This window comes from Procambarus clarkii, chromosome 65 (genome assembly GCF_040958095.1).
Source record: "Procambarus clarkii isolate CNS0578487 chromosome 65, FALCON_Pclarkii_2.0, whole genome shotgun sequence".
Classification (NCBI taxonomy): Eukaryota; Metazoa; Arthropoda; class Malacostraca; order Decapoda; family Cambaridae; genus Procambarus; species Procambarus clarkii.
This window is the reverse complement of record NC_091214.1, coordinates 18539631-18564043: the sequence shown is the minus strand read 5'-3', so window position 1 is coordinate 18564043 and position 24413 is coordinate 18539631. Positions and strand designations below refer to the sequence as shown.

The 24413-nt window shown below is 40.0% G+C and overlaps 1 protein-coding gene across 1 annotated transcript; it reads right to left on the bottom strand.

Moving 5' to 3' along the window:
* Window positions 1-120: 120 nt before the first annotated feature.
* Window positions 121-19136, bottom strand: LOC123771115 (reticulocalbin-2). The gene is given in 8 exon segments (XM_045763465.2): window positions 121-1853; window positions 6971-7106; window positions 12716-12914; window positions 13217-13376; window positions 14091-14238; window positions 18186-18300; window positions 18302-18389; window positions 18964-19136. Coding segments are annotated over 7 exon segments (1005 nt in total). The 5' UTR covers window positions 18377-18389; window positions 18964-19136; the 3' UTR covers window positions 121-1681.
* Window positions 19137-24413: the final 5277 nt, after the last annotated feature.

Here is a 24413-nt window from a genome sequence, read left to right as displayed (position 1 = left end):
GGTTAGCGGTACAAGTAGACATTTTTTTTTCCACATTTATGTTATCTTGAGGCAATGGGTACCGTATCTCAAGAGTCAGTGGTACTCGTTCCCAAATGTTGCCGTAAGTAAGACTCCACAAAAATCATGTACATTTATTAGACACATGGCACTTAGGGGTAAACAGTCAAATTACACCTGGCTGTACATCATACTTGCTTTACAGTATAAAGTGTTTCAAATTCCATCACTTAATAATGCCCTATGAAGGGTACATGTAAAGGACCTTTATTACAGAATACATAATAAATCTGCTAATATCAGAATTTTATGCTTTAATATTATTTTATTGAGAGAAGTGTAGGAAAAGAAAGACTCGTGCAGCACATACAGCCAGTTACATACAGCTCATATAATGTGTCGTTTATATAAATGTCTTTGGTAACTGATAAGGGCAAATTCAAAACACTGTACAGTAACCGAACACATACACACAAGACAAGATAGGAAATAAGTTAGTTTTCTGTAATTGTGTTGATATTATATACTTTTACATAATTAAATATGCATATAAAAGAATAAATAGCAAAATTTAAATAAAGACGACCCAAAACACTTTGGCCTCTTGTCACGTACATTTAAAAAATCAATGATGTCAACATAGTTTTATATCTACCTCTCTTGTACTTCTAATTGCATATTTCACCTTCTCATTACTACATACACAAAGAGTGAAGCTGCAACAACATATCTGGACACTTGTACTTCTAAATTTATTTCTAGTAATCTACTCTTAATTAAAGATATGCACATTTATACAAGACCTCCCATTGTTCCAAAAATGTAGGTTCTTATTTATTCATTAAAGCAAATATTGTACATTCACCTATAGCTATCCACTTTAATACACAATATAAAACAAAACTGATGTAGGAATAAAGCTGTAGATGAATGTATCTTGGCAAGAAAGGAAGACAAATACAGTAGTGACAAATATTGTGGCAAAATAACAAACTTTCACAGCTTCCAATTCATTCATTTAATGCATATTCACTAGCAACACTAGTAATGTTCACTATATGCTTTGGAAGCAAACAATATAATGTGAATCACATCTCTGCAACATCAAAACATTTCATGATTAAGGATGTTAGTTTAACAGATTCTCACTCTGAACAAGTTTATGATCACTTTCTTGCAAATATTTAAATAAGCACCTAATGATTTGGTTTAACTAGAGCTGCCTTTTGCAATGGTAATTATCAAATCTTAACTTTCATTACTCTATTCAGAGACAACCTGAAAGACACCGGGAAAATACAGAAGGACAGTTTCATAACAACCATCAGCAACCAATATGTTGAAGGAAGGTTGCCAGTCTCTTGAGGTAGTGAGTGATGACCAAACTACACCAGTCACAAGACCTTCTGTATATTGCCTCCTGCCTTTATGGCTTAAAAAAAAAAAAAACACCCTAATACAAAGGAAAATAAACACTAACACTGCCTCCACCATTCTCAACACCAAGGCAATTGTTTAGTGTTGGTGTTTTTTTGGGCTTCTTGATATTTAGAGTCTTACTACAGTAACTCGGTGCACCAGTTGAAGACAGTTCAGACCTTAACATCTATGCTATATCTTGTAAGTGCCTTTATCTTCCCTCCTCACAATAGCTAACATATCAAAAAAATTACCAATTTTCTCACAACTCGTCCTCAAAGCGATCTAGATTATGAAGGTGGTCACCATAGTCTGTTGCCTCGGATCCTACAAACACGTCATGGTGATCGAGGATCTCCAGGAATGACAACAAGTCATCTCCATCATCATCTGCAGCGCCAAATAGATGATCCACCTCATCTTCAGCTATGTCCCTGGTAACAGACAAGTTGATTTAGCACCTGTTCAACCTGTAACTAATTTGTAGTGTTAAAAACACCAATCAAAGACAATAATCAATAAGTCTTCATATAGATGCCCTTCAGAAAGACAAATCATCTCCCAAAATTAAACAACAGATTACTACCACTTGAGTTATCACCCCAAATTTCTCAGTTCATTATTGCTGCCTGCAAGAGTGGTAAGACAAATTTATAAAACATATTGATAAACTTCTGAATTTTATTCATTGCATAATATTGCAAAAGATGATGTATATAAGCCTAACGTGTGTGTGTGTGTGTGTGTGTGCGCGCATATATACATACAGTATAACACACACACACAGGCTGCCTGTCCCTTGACAATGCATTATTATTATACAAGTCTCTGTACATTTGTTTCTTTTTATGCTTAACAAGGTGCGGATTCCAAGCGAGTGCTGCAAACTCTAGTAACAGCCTCAAATAAATACAGTGTATATAGACTTAAAAGCCTCCCTGTTTACATTTTTAAATGTCTTTCTTATATTTGCCAACTTCTGGTGTTAATGTTGGGGTTATATATACTTCCAGGCCTTTCACGGATTATTTCTTGTAGGTGAATGTTCCCTATATGGATCATCAATATGAAACCACCCCGACACATTACTCAGCATTTATCAAAATTTTAACATTAAATTTGTAAGTGCCTATTAAAAGAACAGTGTAAATAATATGGAATCAAAATGCTTTGTGTAATTCCGAACATCTTTACTTGACCATTTGTTAAACTCAACATTAATCAAATGTCGAATAGGTATTGCTAGCAATAAAAAACTTTTTTTCTTTTACGTATTAGTATCTAATGAAAGCTCTTGGACTATGAAACATATAGCTTAAGTGAATTATTAGCAAACAATGACTGAAGAAATAATGAAGCTGTAGACCAGACCACACACACTAGAAGTTGAAGGGACGACGACGTTTCGTCGTCGACTTGAGAATGGTCCAGGACGGACCGAAACGTCGTCGTCCCTTCAACTTCTAGTGTGTGGTCTGGTCAACATACTTCAGCCACGTTATTGTGACTCATCGCCTGCAAATGAAGCTGTAAAAATTAACAAGATGTGAATGCAAAAATATAAATTATCAAAAGAAAATTGCAACATATAAGAGGCCTACTCGTTTGTTGGGACGACCCACGCCAGGATTTCATTGCGGTCCAAGATGCCATTACCATCCTTGTCGTGCTCATGGTCGAACTTGTCCTTCTCGGTCAGCAGCCACTCACGATCTTGCTCCTTCCCTGTCGACCACCACCAGTTTTATGATCCACACACACAAAGCCCTATAACAGGGATGCTCAAACAAGATACAAACCTGGCGTGATAACCATCATTACATTGTAACACCTTACACCCATGCTGCCCTAGCAAGTCACCACGCATGCACAGTGCTAAGACACACAAGTCACCAGAAACGGATGCCTTTTCCCAAAGCAAGAATTTAGACACGTGTAAGCTTGCAGTATCAACATTTCTATGTCAGGAACCCTACAAATTAATACCAGACCTCTTAACATATTTGTGCAATACAAGTTATGTATATATGTTTATATGCACAATTTAATCGTGTGTATCTCCTTATATATGTAGGCTGTACCACCACTTTACTGTTCACCTCAATCTTTTTAGATTATCTAAGCTAAAGTTCAAACCCATTATCACATATTTACCCACAAACAAAGTGAACAAGAAGTCCTAACTTTACATACATGCATTGTTCTACATGCTATTAATTCCATTTTTTAAATAGTTTCTAATATAATTATTACTACCACCTATATTTCCTCATTGCTCTAATTTAATTTATTAAAACTCTCTTATATATAGCTCTTACACAAAGTCATCTTGAATATAATTTCTAATTTGACAATTTACCATACAGTATTTGTGCATACTATCAACTTCTTCCATACCCCCATGCAATTATTACCAATGACAGTTTACATGTAATTAGTCATGTTACGAAACAATTTAATCAACTGAATATTTCAGCAATTATTAATATTTTCCCATAATGACATCTCATTATAATTCTGGCCATTTAATTAGCTTTACACTTTACCAAAATATTTTGTACTTCTGGTTTTACTGTAAATACCTTTCACTAAAATTTAATCAACAATTTTCCCATAGTTGGTATCTTTACATTTAGTTTTAGTCAATAAAATTCCAATTGTTGCAAACATGCACGTCTATCTCGCACACACGAACACTTGCGTGCGAGGGTGCAGAAGAGGACCAACAGTGAGGAGAGCCTCTAGTAGTTCTAATACACAGGTGGTAATTGTAACACAAGCAGAACATCTTGGTGGGAATGCCCCTCGAGCTTCAGTGATCACATTCACACATCACAAGTGTGCTTTGCATAACTGAAGCTGCTTTTACTATTAAACTGCTTCCAACAATCATGTTCTCACAGTTCAATGAGATTTTTCTCATTTCAATTTAAGTTACACTTTGAGAACTCCGAGTTAGTAGAATATGCATGTAAACTAAAAAAAAATTGTGTACTGTATTAAAAACAAATCTAATTACAGTAGAGGTTTGCAACCTTATTATACAGTAATGAGCTTGATGGATTCATAAGGATATTCAAATGACTTATTATTTGCTTTTCTGAGCTTTGGCATATGTAAAGAGTTTTTTTATTTAGATTTTCTACAGCCATAGTTTTGAAAAGTAGGAACACTTAATTCAGACAGCATGATGCTGGAGTTGTGTGTACGTGATGGCTTATGTAAAGTTGTGTAATGCCCTACGTCCAGATAATCTGTGCAAGTAGAAAGAAGAAAATTGGGAAAGAAAGCATCTACACAAAAAATAGTTACGTCATTAGGAAACAAAATTCCTCGAGGCAAGAAAAGGAAACACTAAAAACTATATCGCACCGATGAATTAATATGATTGCACTGATGAATTAATATGATTGGAGTGATAAAAGCAACATTTATAACTAGATGTAGTTTCATCACATTACAGTAATCAAGAAAGGTTGCCTTTGTTTTTTATGCCAGTAAATCTCGTGATCCAAACAATATTGTGGATGGTCTTAAAACTCACAAGACATACCTGGAGAGAGTTTCCATAGTTCTTCTACTCCCCAAGCCCAGCCTGGGGCCAGGCTCAACTTGTAATACTGTACCTTGGTCTAACAGGCTGTTGCTCGGAGCGGCCCGCAGGCCCACATACCCACTACAGCCTGGTTGGTCCAGCACTTTTTACAAGAACCTGTCTAAGGGCCTCTTGAAGACATCCACCTTTGTTCCAGGCATGAATTGGCACTCCAATAATTCCAGTTCTATTTGTATTTGGCCATTTATTGCAAATTATTACCAATTATTTTGCTTTTCTGAATTCAAATGATAGACCACATCCTTGAGTATTTATTCAATAAACAAAAAATATAAATTATGGATTTTAAAAATACTAGAAAGTAAAATGGGAAGAAAAAGAGAAACATGGAAAAAAAGTTAAAACACACTATATGCTGGACTCTAACAGTGGCTTCCCTTAGCCGAGGCAATGATTCATTGGAGCCGCTAGTAACAGTCAGGCCTCTTGCCGACTATAAAAAGTCTACTGAACATAGGACCAGAACCAGTGTTCTCTCAGGGGCAATGGAAGCAAGGGTGGTTAAAATCACCTATAACAAAGCGAATTACAGTACAGTACATCGAAAGTTAGAATATGACCTAAGACATACAATGCTAGTAGATACAAGCAAAACAATTGGAAAACAAGCAACCAATTTTTAGAGACACAACCTTTGTGCCAAACTACCATGATCACTAATAGGCAGCAACATGGGTCACAGTGGGTCTCCTGCCAGTGAGACTTCCAAACCCAGTTTGTTGTTGTCAACACAAGTACCCTTGCTGGGCCTGGACTCAAATTTTTTAGAAAATGTAAGTGGTTTTGCCATTCTTGGAACATCCTTTTCCATGAAAGTGTTTTCTTCAATGGAATTATCATTATTAAAATAAAATATAAATTTTATTTAAGCTTCACACTAATGTGTTTGTCAGCCACATCGTGTGATTCCAGTACAGTGCTTTTAATCGCCTTGGCTTTGGCTTAGTTATGTTTTCTAACCTTTTTTTTGTGATTCCCATACCAACTCAGTTATCTGAGGGTTTTGTTCCTCCTCTGGGGTTTTCTCCTTTCACAGACGAGGAGATATGTATAATAATGTGACTGAAGATATGACCAAATCACACATCAGAAAGTGAAGAAACGAAGATGTTTCGGTTCATCAAAATTATTTTACAATTTTTGTAGGAAAAACGGGACCATTTACTAACAAATTCATCTAAAGATAACGAGATAGCAGTGGAATTTTCTTAAGAAAATTTGTGGAAGAAAATGGGAAAATCATTGCCATATGTCACCATTAAATTCACCCGCTAATAATAATGTGAATCGCTTAAAACACCAGTCTAACATTAGAATCAATAAAAATGTACTCTATGACTGACTAATATAATTACTAACAAACTAAAGTCTACCTCCCATTGTTAATAAAAGGACAGTATAGGAACCAGCAAGAGGGGCTTCTCGCCAGCTTCTCTTCTCCTTCTCCTTGCCGGGGAGGAGGCAGACACCATTAAATTTTATGTAAACAAAAGTTTCACGTGGAGCTCACTTGAAGCTCCTCTATTTTCCCTCTAGATGTAGTGTTATGGGATGTAAACAGCTCCATCATCACCACAATCTTCGTCAACAATAAGGGAAGTGTTTTGTTCCCGATAACCTGTTAAATCTAACCATTCCTGGCCAGTAATATATATTTACACTTCACATCCAACTGCTCCTTGATGAACAATCCCACCACCACCTGCTACAGAGTTCACCACTACCACCCAACAGAACACAATAACCAATAACCACCACTCAGACCCCATGCATTTAAAGAATACCAGATAACAACGCATTATTTCAACAGTGCCCACATAAATAACCGAGTAATTCCTGAAAAGCATTTAAAAATCTTTACTTGACCATTATTGCTTAAGCATTCAACTTCATCTTGTGGCACACAAGCTATGTAAACTTTTGTTAAATGCTTACTTGATGGAGTATGCCAATGACCCTACTTCTTCCTTCTCTAAAAGCCCAGATTTATTTATATCCAGTTCCTTAAATTTGGGTTTATGTTTTCTTACAAATTCACGGTTGGATATCCCATCGTCCTCATCTTCAGATTCTGGAAATTGACCCCTCTTATAATTTCCTTTCACATCCAACAAAATGTTTCAACTTGACAAAAGCATTTTTTCTGAACAAGTTTATCTGCTGCTTCCAGATATGTGACCTGACTGCACTGTCATTGGAACATTGGATGGTCAGTAAAGTATTCAGACACCAATGCCCCAAGGACAATGGCCATTTTAACGTGTTTGGGAGTTGCTGGAAATGCTCAATCCAGTCAAACTTGCTTTATTCTGAATGTCAAATCACAAGCATAAACATGTCACAACTACACTAACATCACAAACTGCAGGAATTATATGGCACACTCTTACCAACCTAAAAACATAAGCCTGCTTTGACCAAGCCACAACCAAGTGGCATCACTAACATGACCCTGTCTCTGACTACTTGTACTACCCCTGCACACACCCTGACTCTTGAGGGACATACAAAAGCATTGGGAGAAAGAAGTTGGGAAGGAAGGAAGGGAAGGCACAGCAACAGAAAATTGTTCGGAAAGGAGCTTCACAATCATAACATTTTACGAGCTTCCATTCTACTGTTCCCAAAAATAGCCTCTTATAAAAAAAAAAAAAAATGAAGTCTTTTTACACAGCATAAAAAGTGTAGACTGGAGGAAATTGTTGACATGGACCTACCATGAAGCAACATGAAAGCAAATTAAACCAGAGAGAGACGATTTCCCAGCTTGTGACTAATGCAAGTGGATAAGTGTGAGAAGGGCAAAGTTGCACCACTGAAGGGAGAAAAATGGAACCCCCACTTAATTATGAAACTAAAGTTACATAAACCTAAAGCTACCTACTGGTGTAACAGTGGCAGGAAAGTTGACCTAGAAGAGGTCTCACTGTCACTAGTGTCTTGAGTATGTAAGGATGGTTTTAAGAGGTCAGGGATGGTGTTGCCACCTGAATGTGGCTTGTTCAAAGAAGACTTGTGGTCTTGAGTAGATGTTAGGCATTGTCAAAATCTACCTTCAGCTGCCATTGTTCGTGACACTATTGAAGCTTCAAGAAGTTTGTACTGTACTTGGAAATAGATGAGGAGCAAAAAGTAATTCTGGATGAATTACTTTATCTTGCAGCTCAGTCTTCATGTACTCCCAAGCACCTAAGGTCCAGTAGGAACACCACTGTCCCCGAGACATTAGTCCAAAAAACGTTTCTACCAACTTTCCAGTGATCCTATGACAGTACTGACAGATCACACACCTATGGCAGTTTCTGAATGAGACCTAAGAAATTATGCAGGCCAACACTACAGCAGTTTTGCATAGATATTTCAATAAAAATGCCATTGGAAACTTGAGAGGTAATTATATCAGTAACAATATAGTACAGTACTGTACTATATACGTGTTGTATATTATCTTACTGCTCAATAAATGCAATTATATTTTTCATCCAACTAATAATCTATACAATGGGGTCTCAACTTACGATGCTAATCCGTTCCCGGAGACGGATCGTAAGTCGAAGCGATTTTTCCCATAAGAAATAAAGGGAATTGAATTAATCCATTCCCCACCCTCCAAAATATTAACATACAAATACATTTTATACTGAATGCAATGTTTTTTCTAACTACAATACAGTACCGAAGTTTATCTTACCTTTATGGAGGGCTCTTGATGGCGTATGGAAGATGGTGATGAGGGGGGGAGGAAGAGAGTTGTTACTCTTTGGAAGGAGAGTCCCCTTCCATTATTACATCAGGCAGTGATGTTTCCTCTGGGGTACTCTCTCCTAGGTTTTGCCTGAATACCACTAGGACCTGGTTGTGGTTCAGTGCTTGTTTGTCTCGCTACAATTTTGTCAAGAGACATTTGTTTTTCCCTTCGTTTTAACATTTGTCTGTAATGATGCATCACTTTAGCACCCATAATGTTCTTTTTCTTAGCCAGTATGGTGGATATCGTTGACAGATTTGTTGTACTGCCTATCCAGTTCAACAACCCACACACCATCTTCATATTTACGAATGATCTCTTGTTTCTGCTCTATGGTCATTCTTACATGGGATCTCGTATGTTGAGCCTTACCACTGACTTTCCTGGGACTCAGGTGTGATATACTGTATAATAATTACTTTAATGTTCAAAATACAAAAAATCATCACAAACTCAGAATTTCTTACAGTCGCGATCGTCACTAAGTGGGCAGCTGTAGGCAGGTCGGACCGCGTGACTGGGAACCATGCGCTCGGTCGACCCGAACGTGTACCAACAAATATCGGAAGTCAACGACACCATCGGATGTCGAGTCGCATTTTTCGATGAAATTTACATTGTAACTCAAAATTATCGTAAGTAGGGGCAATCGTAAGTCGGTGCCACTGTAATTAAATTCTTGGATTTTCTCCTGTGTCTGGTGCTTATGCACTAACTAGTTGGCAACTAATGGTGTGCCAATTGAAACAGGTTCTGCTTATTGCATTAATTCCCATTACCCTACCTTCTATAAAAATGCAAATAAAATAAACAGCTGAGCAAAGGACAGACAACCCTCTGGTCAGTTAACCTTTAATCTCCAGAGGCTTATGACCATTGACTCTTATCCTAGGAAAATGTTGCAGTGATGATGGCCAACAAGTTTCAGTTCTCAATCCACCATTGTGTATTTGGCAAGTTTTGGTTACCATGGACAGATAAACACACACACCCACACACATGATCTGGTTTTCGATGTGGAAGATCCTGTGTATTGAATTTACTGTTTCTATGATCGAGCCACAGAGATTTTACAGGAAGGAGATGGTTGGATTGATTGCATCTATCTGGACCTCAAAAAAGGCTTTTGACAGAGTTCCACATAAGAGGTTGTTCTGGAAACTGGAAAATATTGGAGGGGTGACAGGTAAGCTAACACGGATGAAAGATTTTCTGACTGATAGAAAAATGAGGGCAGTAATCAGAGGCAATGTATAGGACTGGAGAAATGTCACAAGTGGAGTATCACAGGGTTCAGTTCTTGCACCAGTGATGTTCATTGTCTACATAAATGATCTACCAGTTGGTATACGAAATTATATGAACATGTTTGCTGATGATGCTAAGATAATAGGGAGGATAAGAAACTTAGATGATTGTCATGCCCTTCAAGAAGACCTGGACAAAATAAGTATATGGACCACCACTTGACAAATGGAATTTAATGTGAATAAATGCCATGTTATGGAATATGGAATGGGAGAACATAGACCCCACTCAACCTATAAATTATGTGAGAAATCTTTAAAGAATTCTGATAAAGAAAGAGATCTAGGGGTGGTTCTAGATAGAAAACTATCACCTGAGGACCACATAAAGAACTTTGAGCGAGGAGCTTATGCCACACTTTCTAACTTCAGAATTGCTTTTAAATACATGGATGGCGATATACTAAAGAAATTGTTCATGACTTTTGTTAGGCCAAAGCTAGAATATGCAGCGGTTGTGTGGTGCTCATATCTTAAGAAGCACATCAACAAACTGGAAAAGGTGCAAAGACATGCTACTAAGTGACTCCCAGAACTGAAGGGCAAGAGCTACGAGGAGAGGTTAGAGGCATTAAATATGCCAAAACTAGAAGACAGAAGAAAAAGAGGCGATATGATCACTACGTACAAAATATTAACAGGAATTGATAAAATCGACAGGGAAGAGGCGATATGATCACTACGTACAAAATATTAACAGGAATTGATAAAATCGACAGGGAAGATTTCCCGAGACCTGGAACTTCAAGAACAAGAGGTCATAGATTTAAACTAGCTAAACACAGATGCCGAAGAAATATAAGAAAATTCACCTTCGCAAATAGTGGTAGACGGTTGGAACAAGTTAAGTGAGAAGGTGGTGGAGGCCAAGACCGTCAGTAGTTTCAAAGTGTTATATGACAAAGAGTGCTGGGAAGACGGGACACCACGAGCGTAGCTCATCCTGTAACTACACTTAGGTAATTACACACACACACACACACACACACACTGTACAGACGTACATATGCGGGATAGTGTGAGTGAGTGAGTGAGCTGATAACTGGTGGTGCAGCCTGTCTTCATCAACAAAGACCAAAAGTGATTCCAAGCAGCCGTCAAACCAGATTTATGAATGCTAAACACTTTACACACTACTCTACCTATGATGGTCAAACATTTCAAACAGTGCCTCACTGTTATTTACCTCTGTTCAAATTGAATACTAAATGTTTCACCCAAGTACTACAAATACTGTATATGTAATTGCCAACAAAACCTAAACACCTAACCAAGGCCTAAACATGCACAATATGTATATACAGTATAGAGTAATATAAATTTAAATTTGAGATTATTATTTTGAATGAACGTGTTAAAATTGATGAATGTATCTTTGGGGTTGACTGTTGGATGGAAGGAGCCTCGCTTGAGGACAGGCAGTATCCCCCAACAGAACGTGGCCATGGTTTTAACACTTTCGGTGAGCAGGGACAGAAACTGCGTCCATAAATAACTCGACAAAAGTCCGGCAGGGACGCATGTTGCGTCCAAAATTGAAATATGTTAAAATTCCATTTATTGTTCAATTTTTATGGGACTAAGTAGTTTTAAAATAAGTGCCTTTAGATTGCGAACAATTTTATACCAAATGAATGATGTAGCATGAGAATTGAGGTCAGAACAATGGAATGATTATAAATACTTGTATGGTGATGAGCGTCCAAAATTAAAATATTTGTAAAAATTCAATTTATTGTTTATTATTATTATTATTATGGTACTGCACTTGTTCTTAAATGCACAGCTTTCGATTGGGAACAGTTTGATTACAAAATGGATGATGTAGCAGGAAAATTGAGGCGAGAAAACTGAAAAGAGTACTGTAGTTGTGGGTGTGCGGATGGATGCTCGCTCACGGGTAACACTCGGCAGATTTTCTGGTTTGCTGTGGGTAGTATGCCTGTTTTTTTTTGTTTTTTTTTTTGTTTTTTTAAGACTTTGTATGCATATATCCCTTGAATTCTATTGCGAACAATTTGATACCAAAACAAAGGACCTAACACGAAAATTGAGCTCAGAAAACTGTACAGAGTACATACATTTTAGTGCAGTTGCGCGCTCACAGGTAACGCTCGGGCGATTTTCAAGTTTGATGTTGGGGGAAGGGGGGGAACACGCCGGGGTTTTTGACCTTGTATACATACAGTATATCCCTTTAGAGAATTCTATTGCAAACAATTTGATACAAAAATGAATGACATAGAACAAAAATTGATGTCAAAATACTGGAAAGAGTATACACATTTTAGTGTGGGTGCATGCTCACAGGATATGCCAGGCCGACCTTGAGGTGGGCTGGGGCGCACACGCCGGGCTGCGCAAAGTGTTAAAAATAAAATTTTATTCATCATACATCTGTCTTAAATTAAATCTCCACTTTCTGTACAGCTTCAATACCTCATGTAACACACCACAACAGCTCTCTCAGTATTTACATTACAAGTTAAAAGTTCAATAATTAATAATTGCCAATTTAGCCAACAGATGATAAAGTAGTTCTTAAGGATAAGCTTTTGTGCTTAATGGACAATTATCATCAAACTTAAACACCTGGAGACCATAATCTACACAGCTCTTACTAACCTCTATCACCAATGTACTCTTGGAAATCAATAACACCATCATTGTTGGTGTCCTTCTCATCAAGAGTTTGCTGCAGAACAACAGGAAGCATGTCTGGGTGCTCTTCCGGATGGGTGAAAGCTAAAAATTCCTTGTCATCAAGTCGTCCATCAATATTCTTATCAGCTGCATTGAAGAGTTGTCGATCCTCTCGCAGCAACTGCAAAACATGGCTTTGAGTATATATGAAAAGCACATCCACCCCCAAACACCAGCAAGAACGGCTCCAACAAGGCTGAATTATATAGGCCGACAGTATTGTACTAAACACTGATCAGTTATCAAAGAATAGCAAAAAAGGGAAAAGATTTCACAATAGCCACCTATACAGAGGACAGATGCCAAAGAAAGGCACAATGGCTGCCAAGCCCTCAAGGAAAAAATACAAATACGATGTCTAAAACCATTAGACACCAATTCATCATAGGCAACTATTGTAATGCTAAAATATTATACACTTACTCTTTGTTCTTCAGCTTGGTCTTCTTTTTCAAGAAGTTGTTGGTCATCGGGATCCGTTATACCATAAGTTTCAGAAATGTACTCAGACCATGTGACAAAGCCATCCTCATCTTCATCTACCTCATCCATTCGCTCTGAACTTTCCTCTTCAGACAGCATTCTGCAATTAAGACTCATTGTATGTTTGTGAAAGGAGTAGGCAATAGTTAACCATTATAGTTACAAAAATGTGATTCGTTTTGAATAATATAGAAATGCTGTAATGCTAATTTTTCCAAAGCCAAAAACAAAACAAGCAGAGCAATACCCAAAGCTGCTCAATACCAAATAGCTGCACAAACGCTGAATGGGAACGAGGTCATAATTTGCCACTCCAGTACAGAATGGTGTACAGTACAATATTTAAGAAAGGCAACACTGGTTATCAAACCAAACTTAGAAACTTGAATTCTGGTGGTGTCAGGCCATTAAAGTTTTTTTGGAAACTATTATAATGAGGAATGACAGGAAATCATGATGATTTTCCATGTTCGTGCAATGAAAAACAAACCTACAAGGGTAAAAAGCAGAAAAGGATGCAGAGAAATTACAATTAAATCTCAAATTGCAACATATGCCTCGAGTTGAGAAATGACAAACCAAAGGTTTCTATGCAAAAAAAAAAAAAAAAAGCCTGTGAAATGTACAGTAATGTTGAAAGCTAGCCACTGGGATCACATGCTCAGTCACATGCATAAGAGGCAACAGGTGATAAGCAAGAAGCAACAGACAACGAATACTGTAGGAAATGGCAACTAATGATTAATAGATTTAAATGTAGAGCAGTAAATAGGTTTGGACAAATCATGCACACTGCAGAACAACTGTACGGTACCTGAATGATCGCAGGATCCAAGAATGCAATTCCCTACGTTCTATTTGCTTGTCATTGTTGCGATCCATTTTCAAAAGAAGGATTTCCAACCTGCGTTTGGACTCACTAGCCGGTAACTGATCATACTCCTCAGCATCCTTGGTGCTTCCTACCATGTTGGAAAAGCATCAGTAATTACTGAAGAACAACAGTGACCCACAAAGGATCATGCATAGACAAAACTTTTATCCTTCTATTGGTCCTTAACCATATTTTTACTCGTGTAAAATAAAATTATGTACGGTATCTTATTTTAGAATGGTCTTCAAATTTCCTTGTACAGTATTACTGATTAGACGAGCTTCAAGATTGTTTATTATGAATACAGTATGATAAGAAGCAAAGCTTCTAAGCCTTCTTTTTGAATCATTAGTAATTTATTGAATTGACTTATTATCTAGGTTATTGTTACGGACCCGGATCCAGCGTCCGAGCCTGGAGCAGTGACGACCACGCCATCTGTGGGTCGGCTCCCGAAACCCCCTCCAAATGGTCGACGACACCTGGTGAGGATGAGGCGTACTGGCTACGAGGGCCAGTTTCCAGTCCTGTGCAGCTCACAACACCGCCGCTGCTGACCTCTGGTGAGGTGGTGCTCAGACGACAACGCCATCTATGGAGTGGATACGTCGGGCGTTTGTGTCTGAGCCTGTAAGTGAGGTGCTTTAGTGTGTCCCTGTTATTGATGACGTGTCTGTTTACAGAGTCGACCTGGGACTGCTGTGATGGAAGTTGAGTCAGTCTACCCAAGGCAGCCGTCCCCATACCTTGTGCTTTGCTGCAGCAGCTGTGAGTCGCCTCCCGGAGGAACACTGTGGTGTTACCCTGCCAGTGAAGTGGCAGTTGAAGGATTGTCGTACCCGGGACCGACTGCTGGAGACGATTGACCACTGGGGTATTGTGGACAGGAGAGTGATCTGTGGTATCACAAGAGGCTCCTGACTAGGGCGCTACCCTAGTATCGCTCGTGGAGTGGCCTGAACAGCGTTGCTGATCCGGAACCTGCCAGCAGTTTGCTGGACTTGTGGTTGACGGCCTCCACGGCGGTGCCCCCAGTGGAACTGCGTTTTGGCTGGCCTGTGGCCGGGGTAGACTCGGCTTTTGAAGGATTCGTCGAGAGGCCACGAGAGCACCGAGAACTTGGCACCAAGATGATCCAGGCTCTTCAGAAGAAGACTACAGTGTAAATAATTCCCCTGTGCAGTGTTAATACCCCTCCCCCTGTGTAACTTTTATATATTATTTATTGGTGAAGGTATTAATTATAATCTTAAGTTTTTGCCTTTCTTTCCCTTCCCCTTTTAGTTTACTTGCGTTACTGATCACATCCCTTGAAAGCCACTACTGGCTTGGGGCCGGATACCCTTCCTCTAACGACATCAGAGTAAGAACCCAGTTGCGACCCGAGAGGGCCGTAACAGTTATCATATCGGTTTTCTTTCCAGTTGTATTCTTTTCTAAAATTCCCCGAACTTTTGGTACGGTATGTTAGTTTTCTGCACCTTTTTTCTTTCCTTAGCCTTCATAGCCATTATGTTAGGTTTATTTCACTAAAGTTCTTCACCTGCAGTACACCACCATAATTACTCGATGTACTAGATCTTTTTCTGCCTAGATTTGCATCAATTGCCTTCTAAGTTTGGTGGTGTAGTTACAATTTGTTTCTACATGTGATTTAATTCTGTTTGATAGCACATTTAATTACTGTACTCTTACAACTGTCACTCCTTTCTTAATCTAATTTGTCTATTGGCATTAAACAATACAACACTTAAAATTATCATTTCATTAACAACAATCGTCTAAAAGATTCACTTAGTCATTATCAATGGGTGCTTATGTCTACCATATTTGTCCTGAGACAGTGCCCTGCCTGGGAATACACGGCACACTAGGGACGGCAACATTACTGTGCCGGTTTGTGATTTCTGGTTCAAGGAACTTAAAACCTCTTTCTTAATTATGGAGACAGTGCTCAACCCTCTGTCCTTATTTTTACCATGTTGAGTGACCATGAAGCAGGCGTGAGTACAGTGTACTCACTTACTCATTGCCCGAAGTACAGTGATTGCATTAGTAATTACCTCTCTCTGTATTATGAATGATGACACGTCATGCTGGGAAGATGTGTTGCAGCTGCTGGTGTTGGCTGCCTCCTGCTCACATGCTCTATTTAAACACTTGGGAACAAACTGAACGAGTTTGTCCTCGCTGTCATTATGCTAGGCTACCATCCACTGCTTGAATTGGCACGGCATCTGGTATTAGGGTTTGTGGACCCCTGGTACTGTCTCTACTGTTGGTGTTTCAGGGCTATGGTCTATTCTATATACCTTACCCTGATCATATACACACGAGCAACCTTGGAACATAAGTCCACTAGAGAGAGCAACAGAGGTACACATACAATAGAAAAACACAGGTGGGTCATTTATAAACTAAATTACTTGGGAACTTATTATACATCAAATTCAAATTTCAAATGTTTATTCAGGTAAAGTACATACATACAGGGTGTGATACAAATATTGATGAATTTATAGATAGAGCTAGTACTGTACATACAATGCCTAAAGCCACTATTACGCAAAGCGTTTCGGGCAGGAAAACACTAAAGACAAACTTAATACTAATTGAGATTAAAGTATAAAATGTGTTGATACATTTTATATAGCATAGGAAAAAAAAACATAGGAAAATTGATTGTTTCAAGCGTAGGCTAGCCATGTATATGAATGAGTTTGGATGGATGTAAGATAGATCTGACTCGTACGGTCCAACAGGCCTTCTGCATTTTCCTTAATTCTTATGTTGTTATGTAAGGCTTCACTTACTTTTGAGCTCTACCCCACTGCATACGCTTCTCCAAGCAACAGCCTGTTAGACCAAACTATCACAAGTCCAGTCTGGCCTCAGGCCAGGCCCAGGGAGTAGAACAACTCCCAGAACCCTCTCCAGGTAGGTAGGCAGGTCTTGGAAGAGAACTCCGGATCACAATGCTTGTGAATGTTGCCCACCTTGATGAATGCAGTTATGCTAACAGTGCTTTCATGCCCTAATTAATTAAATTTAGAGCTGTATATCTTCAAGGTCATGCACTTTCATGTTCCTCATTAATTTCTTATACGTATTCTAATACCAGGAAATGTTTAGGGCCACAACTCACTAACAACACTGCAAACCAGACATGATAAGGTTGATCTCATTGAAACTTATAAATACAGTACAGTACAGTACTGAACAATTTGGAGGATGTTGATCCAAATGACTTCTTCAAATGGTCAGATGTAACACAAACAAGGAAGCAGCAATTTCAAACTCAACAAGGAGATGCTTTTCACCCACAGGGTTATTAACCCATAAAACTGCCTACCCGCCTAAAGCCGTTACAATGCTAAAAACTCTGTTGAACTTTAAAATCCAGCTTGAAAAAATCACCAGGACAAATGAGAAGGGGAAGGGGGGGGGGACCTTTGACAAGCTGCCAGCTTCCTGTCCTCATCAAGATGACTACAGATAGTGGCCATTGTGTAAATTCAAGGTAAATATGGATTAATGATGTGTTTGCTAACAAATATATGATCACTGAACCACAATATGTTACAAAAGTATTGTAACCTGGGATTCAACTGACTCCACTAGGGGTCTTAAGAGATCCAGTTGACATTCAGGGTTTCACATATTACTTGCATACACTCTGGTGGGGTACAAGAGTTCTAATCCCCAACACTCTCCTCAAATGCACAAAGAAATCACATTAATGTGATATATCGATGAGAAAATCAGTAGGAGCCATGAGGATGATTCGAACCTGCACACTGGATACTGTACTCCCAATCACATGCCTTAAACGAGAGAACCACAATATGCTACAAAGTAATGTAAACTGGGAATTTAACCGTTTCCTCTGGGGATCCTGAGGCATCCAACCAATCCCCACTCTTCATTTTTACTATACCTGCTGCTTAAAATGTCCCTTTACTTGAAAGCAAAATCAAAATACCAGAACCTATTATCTCACATCACAGAAATGTAGGTCAATGCCTTTCAGCCTACCTAGAATGGCTTCGTGATCAAATTCAGAGTTATGCTGGCCATCAGCATAGTGGCCGTGATCCCGGGGGCTCCGCGCGCCGTCAGCTTCCCTCTCCTTCTGGGCATTGTGGAGGTGGATGTGTGTGGGCACCTGCCTCCCCACACACCAACACACACACCAAGATGCACGTGCCGAGTCGCCACACCAACATGGTGCTCAACTTTCTGTGAAATAAAAATGCGTGTTAATTGGAGAGTATGTGTTACTGAACACGGATTGGTCATTTTCGGCAATTTGAGAGTAGGGCTGCGAGCACGGTGACCACCACCTTAATCCACACCACCATATCACTCTACCTTTTTGATGGATAAAATCCTCCCCACATTCATCTACCAAAAGCACAATGGCCAGTAACCACCTGCCAGGGCAGTGGCCAGTCACAGGTCAGCAACCATCTGCCAAGTCAGTAACCACCTGTCAGGGCAGTGACCATCCATCCCAGCCAGTAACCACCTGCCAGGACAGTAACCACCCTGACCAGTACCCGCCCATCCTAGCCAGTACCCGCCCACCACTAACCAATACCCGCCCATCCTAGCCAGTACCCGCCCACCACTAACCAATACCCGCCCATCACTAGCCAATACCTGCCCACCACTAACCAGTACCCGCCCACCCTAGCCAGTACCCGCCCACCCTAACCAATACCTGACCATCCTAGCCAGTACCCGCCCACCACTAGCCAATACCCGCCCACACTACCAACCTCCACCACTACAGAGGGCAGCGTTCACACACCTGCCAACACTGGTGCCAGCCACACCCGTCTCCTACACACCTGACCTTCCACGTAACACTGGGTGAGGTGTAGTACACAGGTGCAGGAGGGAGAGTGTGAGGGAGAGTGTGAGGGAGAGTGTGAGGGAGAGAGTGAGGGAGAGCACCAGCTGACGCCACTCAAAACAACACACTGAGACACACGTCCTCATATACTCACACAGTTCATGTGCCTAATATACTTGATATTTAGATTTATAAAATATTAATTCATTTATATTTGTTTTTTTTAATATACTTGAGGTATTGTATTCAGTAATAAGATAAATCATTGTATCGTGGGAGTGTTGCAGACACCAGCTGTATCCACCATTAGGGAACAAGCATCCAAATACGACTATTCTATTTATGGCTGGTGGTAATACGCCTCTATTTGTGGCATATATTATCCTATTTCATCACTAATCGGCCTTTCATCCTCTAAGAATAATTATTTCCTGTACTACTTGTTCTCAAATGTTCCCATTCTAAATTTACCATATATGAATATCTGAGGGTCCACTAACACATTATAAATTCAATTCAAATGTTTATTCAGGTAATATAAAAACACTTTAGACTAATTAAACTTAATTAAATTAATTAAACTAAACTTAATACTAACTGAGATTAAAGCATAAGTTAGAGTTGAAAAGGAAAAAAATGGGGGGTGGGAACGTGGCAGAAATCAGCTGTTATACAACGAGGTCAACAAAGAATATTGTTTGAAAATAGCAAGACATGGGTTGACATTTATGGGGATAAGGTAGATTACATGGAATTTATTAGGCAGTACTTAGTTTTTCTCTTAAACTGGTTGAGAGAGGTACAGTCTTTGGCATGATTGGGAAGGTCATCCCACATTCTGGGTTCTTTGATTTGTAGAGCATTTCTAGTTTGGTTAAGGCGCACTCTTGGAATATCAAATAGGTATTTGTTTCTGTTGTGGTGCCCATGGGTTGCTGTTACAACCTTCTAGGAAGCGTTAAAGGTCAGGATTGGCATTATAGTTCAGATTTTAGTGGTTTCGATGAGTATAGAGGTTTCTACTAAGACAGAAAGCCGGTAACTTGTTAAAGGTTCCCCAAGTAATGTCCTGATGATTTTCTCGCGCTAGATTGAACAATTCAACATAACATACCGTTTGCCCGAAACACTGTGGGTATTAGTGGCTTTAGGTATTGCATGTACTGTAATAGCTCTATCTATAAATCCAACATTATGTTTATAACTCATCTTCTATGTATGTACTTTTACCTGAATAAACATTTTGACTTTTTTTTGATTTTGAAGTGGACAAAGTATTTTGATCTCAGTCATGTTGATTCTACACGTCCTGGTGACTTATTCATCCATAAACATCTAGTTGATTCTGTGGGTTACTTTGTCACTTTTAACCCCACCTGTACTGGTACACGTGCCGGTGCTGCCCCTTCTCATGACGCAGCTCACCACCTAGCATCAGACACCCATGTTCGGATCTCCAAAAATCCGCGGTTATAATGCCAGCATTGGCACAGTTAATCTCCCGCCCCATGGTGTGAAGGGAACTGATAGACTGCCACGAGGATATTAAACATATCCTCGAGGTCCAAGGCCATCCAGTCCTCCAGGTTGATAGATTCACTCGACCCCCTCGTGGTAGTCGTCGTCGTCGATTGTTACGGCCCTCTTGGGTCGCAACTGGGTTCTTTCTCTGATGTTAGTAGAGTATGGGTATCCGGCCCCAAGTTAGTAGTGGCTTTGAAGGGGTGTGCTCCGTAACGCAAGTAAATTAAAGGGGAAGGGATAAAACTGCTCTTAAACTTAAATATATAATTACCATCACCATAAATAATATATATAAATTACACGGGGGAGGTATAAACACTAGAATATACAATGTGGTCTTCCTCTGAAGACGCGGAGTGTTCCACGGTGCTCAACGATGCTTAGCCCTTGGTCCTCTTGTGGCCTCACGATGAATCCTTCGATTCTCTCGAGTCTACCCTGGCCACAGGCCAGCCAAATCACAGCTCCACTGGGGGCACTGTCGTGGAGGCCATCAACCACAAATCCAGCCTGTAGCTGGCAGGTTCCAATCAGTTCCGCTGGTTAGGCCACTCCACGACCGATACTAGGGTAGCGATCCCTAGGCAGGAGCCTCGTGTGATCCCACAGATCACTCTCCTCAGCATAACACCCCATGCAGTGGCTATTCTTCTCCACGAGTCAGCCCCAGGTACGACAATTCCTCAACTGCCACGTCACAGGCAGGCTAACACAACAGTGTTCATCGGGGGGGGGGGGGAATGACTCACAACTTCTGCAGCTAATACTTGGAGACTTTACGGCTGCCTTGGGTAGACTGATCCAACGTTCATTACAGCAGTCCCAGGTCGACTCTGTAATCAGACACGTCATCAGTACCGGTTACACTCTAGGGCACCTCACTTACAGGCTTAGACACAAACGCCCACCTATCCACTCCATAGATGGCGTTGCTGTCTAAGCGTCACCTCACCAGAGGTCAGCAGCGGATGTGTTATGAGCTGATCAGGACGGGAAACTAGCCCTTGTGGCCGGTATTTCTCGTCCTCACTAGGTGGCGTCGTCCATTTGGAGGGGGTTTCGGGAGCTGACCCACAGATGGCGCTGTCGTCACTGCTCCGTGCTCGGACGCTGGACTCGGGTCCGTAACAGGGATCTATTCATCCTCCATGCTACTCTTTCTGACTTCTCCGATCTGCCTCGATCCCTCGAGTCCTCCTCCTTTTTCATGACATCGTATTCGACGCTGCCCTCAGCTCCAGTCCTCGCTCTACCTCCCGGGGCATGCGGAAGTGCGTTCCCTGATGGAATACAGACTGTACTCAGGCTGTCCCCTGCAAGCGTGCAGCCTGGAAGAAACACCGACGCCGCCGTTATATTATTATTAGTAGTAGGCATCCATCAGTCTCAGGAGACTATATAGAGTTGCGCTCTGGTTGTCGGTCTGGAGTGGCCTCTCCAGGGCGAAATGCCAGGGTAGATTGATACGGGGGGAGGGGGGAAGCTGTCACCCATGCAGCAGGTTTCCCCCCTATCCCTTCCACGGCGCCGAAAGTCTCCAGTGGAAAGGCAAACATCAATAAGATTGGTTCCAGCGCCGTCGCAGGAACTGTCAGAAACGACGTTGAAGGCAGCAATGAAACTGTCCAAGGAGCTCCAGCTCCGGCTTAATTATTATTATTATTATTATTATTATTATTATTATTATTATTATTATTATTACCTAATGCCCAGTTCACCTAGCTTGGTGTGGGGATGTATCCTGGGAGGTCAGTAATTCAGCCTTGTGTGTGGGGGGGGGTGACCAAGATAAACGCCAAACGTGTATGAATACACTCTGGCTTCCTGTCCCCCATTAGTTTGGTCTAGTTCATTTATTATGCACCCCTTATCCCATCTTGTGGGCGGTAGTGGATAGGGTTACAGAGGCACATAATAGGGCTCAGGGACTGAACACAACAATTCATTTAGCTAAGCAAGTTACAATCTTGATAAGCTAGCCACAAAATTCAATAGACCTCGCCATATCATCAATGGGTCCCGACAGAAATGAATTATTATCATAATTATGTGCTCACAGGAGTGCGGGCTGTGTCCAAGACTGTCTGCCATTTTCTCTGATCGCCGCTGTGTTGTAAGGGGGGACTGAATTAAGCTACTACATATCTTACGGTGCGTAAATTTTGCTTTGTGCATGAATATCACGAGTGCAGCTAACAGTGATATCTTAGGGACTTATTGAGATTTGTTTTAGAAGGGCATTATAGTCATTTCCATTATTACATGGAAAAAGGTACGGATGAAGACGTAACTTTTGAAGGTCAGTGCCCTGCTGTATGAATTAAGTTTCACTTTTATAGCCTTGAAACAGTGTAGTGGATGTATCTAGTTAGTAAGATAACCTCGTCTCCATTGTAGCAATTGATTACCAATATTCAACCTAATTCATACAATAAACGATGAGTCACAATAACCTGAATTTACCTGAGGACCACTAATTAACACTTTAGTGGCCTCGACGAGGACAGGAAATCTGCGGCTTGTCAAAGGTCCTCCCAGTTATCCTGGTGAGTTTTTCAAGCTTTATTTTAAAATTCTTATATTTAAAATTCAATAGATTTTTGTCATTTACGGCTTCTACAGGTTCCATTTACGGGTTCCATGATATGTTAATAACCCAGTAGGTGAAAAATTGTGTGGGTGATTAAATATGTATGTGTATGTATATATGTATACGTATATATATATGTACATGTATGTATGAGAATGTGTACATGTATATATAACATTAATAATTTTGTAAATAGCGTCAAAAATTGTTATTTGCTTAGCTAAACGAACTAGAGGGTTCAGTTCCTGAACCGATTATGTGCCTCTGTAATCTTTTACACCACCGCCCACGGGATGGGTATGGGGTGCATAATAAAGAAAGAAATTGATTTGAATTGTTCTTAGTCCAACATTATGGCTTGTTGAGCGTGAAACTGTTAAGTGTTCCTTGTTTCCTCATCCTCATAGTTTCCCACCTTGTGCTTCAAACTCACACTGTATCATGTGCTACCCACTTCCCCAATATTAGTACTTAAGACATACATCTTCAGTGTAATCACCTCTGTCAATTTATATTGTTGTAATGAGAAATGATATGATATTTTATGATATAAAATGTAGCTACAATGTACCTTTTCATCTTACCTGACCTGTTTAGATTAAGGACCTGACCGAAACGCTATGAGTGTTAGTGAATTTGCAAGAATGTAAAAATGCCAAATGCTATATAATCTCACAAACCCATTGTACCTTCTTATAAATTTATAAATAAATAAAGTTTGCGTTATATCTGTCATTTTGAAGTTGTCTGGATCAACAGTTGATATCCAAACTATATATTAAGAGACGACGACGTTTCGGTCCGTCCTGGACTGTTATCAAGTCGTGCAATAGATAATGCAATAGATTTCGGTCCAGGACGGACCGAAACGTCGTCGTTCCTTCATGTGTGGGTTGGATATCAACTAATTCATACAATATACCTTCTCTGTTAGTATTATCCTAAGACATTTTTAAAGTTAAAAAAAGCCGTATGGGTGCCTCAGAATTAATGGAAGGGCCTAGCTTTTGACAAGCCTGCCAGGCTCCATATCCCCGTCGAGGCCACTAAAGCTGGTGGTCGTTAGGTATATTGAGGTTATCTGACACAACTAACTCTGCATGTATACAATCTAGCTTGCTCCGTGGGTTTCTAAAGTTCGTGTGCCTCATACTGAGTAAAAGTTGTGTAAAGCCATTACCTTCACATTAATTGTAATTTCATGCATGCAAGTGTATATATGAGAGCACGTGGTTAGCATAGCAACAGTGCTGTACCGAGGATTATTACAAAAACAAAATCTGTAACTAGG